At 33.6% G+C, this 5,306-nt stretch overlaps 1 protein-coding gene across 7 annotated transcripts; it reads left to right on the forward strand.

Moving 5' to 3' along the window:
* The first annotated feature begins 236 nt into the window (after positions 1–236).
* Positions 237–5,306, forward strand: LOC107850437. Of its 7 annotated transcripts, none has more exons than XM_016694956.2 (4): positions 305–469; positions 2,338–2,891; positions 3,557–3,623; positions 4,730–5,306. In XM_016694956.2, exons 2-3 carry the CDS (start codon positions 2,444–2,446, stop codon positions 3,616–3,618), a joined length of 510 nt encoding a protein of 169 aa, XP_016550442.1. In that variant the 5' UTR covers positions 305–469; positions 2,338–2,443; the 3' UTR covers positions 3,619–3,623; positions 4,730–5,306. The 7 variants fall into 7 exon arrangements, with proteins under 7 accessions (XP_016550445.1, XP_016550442.1, XP_016550443.1 ...); XM_016694957.2 differs by having other exon boundaries at positions 324–587; XM_016694958.2 differs by lacking the exon at positions 305–469 and adding an exon at positions 1,388–1,405.

Raw genomic sequence — 5,306 nt, forward strand, 5'->3', positions numbered from 1 at the left:
AACTAAATGGCGATATTTGATACGTGGGATAAGATAAGATATATTAGAGTTAAATTTAGAATTAAATTTATACTGTATTTGGATATTCCATCATATCTCATCCATCTTAGTAATTTTAAAAGTATAATTCGAAATAATTTAATCTGCATACGGAGCGTCCTGTAAAAAGTCAATTCTAGCCTCATTGCTGGCCAATTGAAAATCAAATTGTCCTATCTTAAGGTGAACCTCAAAGCAGAGGATAATTTCTCTTTCCAAATTCAGAAAATAAGCTGTGCGTTTTAAATGGACTATACTTCAGATATAGTAGTTCAATTCTTGAAGGAAACTATCACAAAACTTCGTTAAAAAATATATATTTATTTTTATTTTTCTCTCTTATAATATCCTTAAATTTGAAAATAAAGGACCCCTTTTTGAATTAGAAGTAAAATTCAGCTCTGATCAATTATAATTTGAGTTCGTTAAGGTAAATATATTGGTCTAAGTATTTTTCATATTTATTAAGAATTCTGGGTTTTCTTGTTTTCTGCAGCTGAATATTTTTTGGATCAATTAAGGAAGTTTGTAGTTGAAGAAAATTTAAGGTTGTTTTTGAGATACCTATATTGGAATTCTTAAAAAGTTGCTGTCTTTTTTGTTAGATTAATTGTAAAGATTTTTTTTTGTTTATTTATGATGTTTTTAAGCTAATTGCAAAGCTGTTTCTTTTTTCTGCTAGTATTGAGTTTCTGAAAAAGTTTGCTTTTTTTTTTTGAGATGGATTCATTTTTTTTTTAGAGATAGTATTTGTATTTATTTAGAAGGATTTTAGCTAATTGCAAAGCTATGGAGTATTTTTTTTTCTAGTACTGCGTTTCTGAAATTTATTTATTTATTTTTGGATGGATGCAGTTTTTTCTAAGATAGTATCTTTTGGTTTATTTATGATGTTTTTTTAGCTAATTGCAAAGTTATGTGTTTTTATCTAGTAATGGGTTTCTGAAAAAAATTGTTTTTTGAGATGGATTCGTATTTTTAAATATGTTACTTTTTTGTTTATTTATGAAGTTTTTTTTTAAGCTAATTGCAAAGCTATGGAGTATTTTTTAGCTAATTGAAAGCTATGGTTATTTTTTTTTTTCTAGTACTGTGTTTCTGAATAAGATATTTTTTCCTGGGATGCTTCTTTTTTTTTTTTTTTTTTTTGAAAAATTTTTTTTTTTTTTTTTTTTTTTTTTTAATATTTTTTTTTTTCTTGGTTTTTTTTTTTTTTTTTTTTTTTTTTTGGAAAAAAGCTAGCACTATTTTTATTTATTTATGAAGAGCTGTTGTAGAGCTAATTGTAAAGCCATGTTTTGTTTTCTTCTTCTTTCTTGAGAATTAGTGCTGGGATTCTTGATTTTCTGGTGGTCCTTTTTTTTTGGTACTTGTACATGCTTTGTATCTTCTTGTTTTTGTTTGACTGGTTGAATTTGATTAATTCTAATTCTTATTTGAGCTAAATTGTGTTAAATTTCTACAAAAAAAAATATTTGAGCTAATTTAGGGTCAAAATAGTTGGTTCTAATTTATTTTTTTTGATAACCTAGTTGGTTCTAATTTCTGTCATGACCTATTGGCTATTTCTAGGGGTGTGTATTATTGGCTGTCAATTTTTTTAAAAATCTTTGCTATAAGGTTGACTGGTTTATTGCTATGGGAACCTAGAAAAGGAAAGGAGGAAAAAAGGGAAGAACTTGATTTTTTAAAAAATAATTTTTAGGTAAAAATTTAGAAAGATGGCAACATAATGGATCATAATGAATATAAGAAGATCCCACTTTATTTATTTTCATTGGATTTGTAAATACTTTAAGATTAAAGGTGCCTGTATACACTAGGTTCTTGCTGTATTGAAAATTGAAGAGCTTAAAAAAGAAAAAGGAATATTGTTGAACTAAGGTTAATAGGTGGTAGAGCGTTGTTCCGCTTATCCTTCCATATGAATAGTCGTTGTATTTTTCCTGTAGCTTTTTGTCTTTCAGTTTCTGTTACTATCTACTACTGTCTGTTGTAGTTACTGCTCTTTTTTCCAGAATGATTTGTGATTTCTCGACTTTCGATTATTTCTTTTTTCGATCTGCTTTGATATGCTTTTTCTTGAATTGATTGTCTATCGGAAACGACCTCTCTACCTCCCAAAGTAGGGGTAAGGTCTGTGTAAACTCTACCTTCCCCAGATCCCACTTGTGGGACTACACAGGCTATGTTGTTGTTGTTGTTGTTGCTGGGCTAAGTATAACATGCTGTCTTAATAGTGTTTGTATCATTTTGATTGTAGTCATTCTTCTTACCATCGGAATTTCTTTGGTGCAGGAATAAACAACCTGTATAGTACATTCAATTGTCATCAGGCTCCAAAATCCAAGATTCATTGTATCTGCTAAAAGTTTTGTTAGTAAATTACTTGATTTACTGAGATATGGCTTTGGCCTTTACCCCTTTGTCATGGTGGCTTTGGAGTGGGAAGCATCAAGAACCTAAAATCTCGAAAGGGACTTCTGTAAATTCATCGCCTGATTCAGGATTGTTAGAATTGGATATTTTGAAGTTAACCCTTGATAGGAGAAGGAATATGGCCTCCTCATCTAGAAAGGTTAAGCGAAAAGAGCGCAAGATTGATAGGGAGTATGATATTGTTCTTGTGCCATCTGATGGTGGATGTGTTTCAGGGTCTGAGTCTGATGATTCGGACTGGTCTGTTGGATGGTTGGAGCCTCATGGCCCTGGGTTCCAGAGTGATGATGATAGGGATGATAGTTTTGCTGTACTAGTTCCTTGCTATGGACGTGGGCGCGCAAATGTGGAAGATAATGCACAAGACAAGTTTATGCACACCATTGGAAACTTCAGGGATATACATGCTTCCGGTAAGAGTCAATTTCTTGAACTATTCTCCTTTTATATGAAGATGAAATGAAATTTATTTGAAATATATCAAACTCCTTATAGAAGGTTAGTCTTGGAACAAGAGTAGAGTTGTCTTTGTGACCAATTGGTCATGGGTTCGAGCCGGGTTGGCTATATTACGCTCACTTGGGGTGCAACCCTTCCCTGGACCCCATGTAAATGCAGGATGCTTCCAACCTAAGTTGCTCGGACTCTCCAAAAATGTTGCCGCACCCGTGTCGGATCCTTCAGAAATACACTATTTTTGGAGGATCCGACACGCACCCGTAGACATTTTTGAAGAGTCCGAGCAACTTAGCTTCCAACTGCCCTTTTTATATCAAACTCCTTATAGAAAGGCCTCAGTTAATTATATGCTACTGGCTGCAAATGGCTATTAAGTAGTAATTCAATGAGAAAGATGTAAATTGATGCTGAGACAAACTTGATGCCTGTGGAAAATACCTGATTTGTACATGGACTATTACCTTCCGAAAGTTCTTTCAACATCTGCGCACTATAACTAAAATCTATCACACAAGAACTTGAACAGCAAGTCTTGTTTCATATTCTGAATTTGATGAATTGAGCCTTCCTGCATTTCTTTCCGTTCCTCTTTGTTAATGTGCTGAAGCTATACATGCAGATCTCATGCAAGCTCAGGATGTTATGTTGCCGAATGCTCCTTTCATTCAGTATGGTGACTGAATGAGGTTGTTTCATTGTCCTTGTTAATTAAATGGTCTTGTTTCATTTCCTATAGGTCCTGTAATCTAGAGAATTAGGTGTTCAAGATTCTGTTCTCCCCTTGTCTTTTTCATGGGGAAGGGCGATGGTTGGTGGTGATTTTTCCCGGGGAAGATGATGAATTAACTAGTAATCTTAAGTCATGAGTTCCGCACTTAGTCTACATCCAGAATTGAATTTTTCATTGACATATATAAAAAACATCTCCTATATGATATGTGGTTGTTGCCTAGAGATCTTGTCTCGAGCCAAGGGTCTTCCAAAACAACCTTTCTACCACCTCGAGATAGGGGTAAGGTCTGCATACTCTCTACCCTCCCAGACCTTGCTTTTGGGACTACACTAGGTTTGTTGTTGTTGCTGTCTAGAGATCTTGTTATGGAATAACCTTTTGTGTATTGGTGTGACATATATAGAACTGTATCCTGTATACTACACTACTCAGATTTGGTCCCTTTTTATTGCCTTTATGAAATTAAAAGTTGGATCTTGTCCTTTGTCATACACAACTTGATCAGTTTAGAAGTATTTAGCACCAGATCTGTTAGTAGGTGCTCTTAATTCTGATTTCTTGTTTGGAGTAGTATATATGTGATTGTTAACAAGCCTGATATAGGACAGCGTGGGTTCTGTTTACTGGTCAATATACTCATATTTTAACCTTCTTGTCATCAGGAGACTTTTTTATTTAATGCAACATCATTCTTGGCCATAACATATCTGCTAATCTGAAATCCTGTTTCCTCTGAAATGTTACCTTTTTTTCTGGCAAGTACTACTATTATCACGTGTTAAAGAAATGAACCGTGGGGCTTAACTCAACTCCTAAAGCTAGTTCAAGGGATGAGAATTGCCCAAGACCATATGAGGATACAAAATTTGCCTCCTACTCACCGATGTGGGACTTAACACAACCCTTTTGTTTCCTTTCAATATTGGACAAGTTTATTTTTCTTTTTGAACAAGCCATCGATTTAGACCAGGGATAAACAAAAAGAAATGTATACATCGTTTTAGTTCTTAGTCTTGTGTTTTGTACTTTGTGCTTATTGATTTTGGATTTTACATGCAGAGAATAAGAAGTATATGGAACAGTGGCTCTCATCTTTGCGGTATAGCTGACATGCTGCTGTAGCTCCAGCTGATTTGATCTCTTTTCCGTTGCCTCTCCAGATTCTTTATTGCGGTGGATCAAATACTAAGCTGTTTTTTGTTACCTATTACAAGCCTAAATATGGACTTAGGAGTAAATTAAAAGTTAACTGTATAAAAATAAAAAATTGTTTCGGAACTCCTCGGTACCTTGTGTCTTCATTTTTTCAGAATTATTGGAAGTAACCTCTACTTTGGATTTTGAAATTTGGTGTAAATTTGACAGTCAAACTGTCTGGAGGAAGGAGAAGAGAAGAAGGATGCTTAAGAAGCATGGTTGTGATTGTGCTTGTAATATTCTTTGATGTAAATATCTGTAAATAGGTTCATCAGTTGTAAATATGTCTTTCTGGGTTGTGATTGTGCTTGTAATATTCTTTGATGTAAATATCTGTAAATAGGTTCATCAGTTGTAAATATGTCTTTCTGGGAATAAATTGGATACTTATGATGTTATTGGTAAGTATAATGGCATTGTGAATATGCGGTTTCATCCA

Source organism: Capsicum annuum, chromosome 12 (assembly GCF_002878395.1).
Source record: "Capsicum annuum cultivar UCD-10X-F1 chromosome 12, UCD10Xv1.1, whole genome shotgun sequence".
In the NCBI taxonomy this organism is placed as follows: domain Eukaryota; kingdom Viridiplantae; phylum Streptophyta; class Magnoliopsida; order Solanales; family Solanaceae; genus Capsicum; species Capsicum annuum.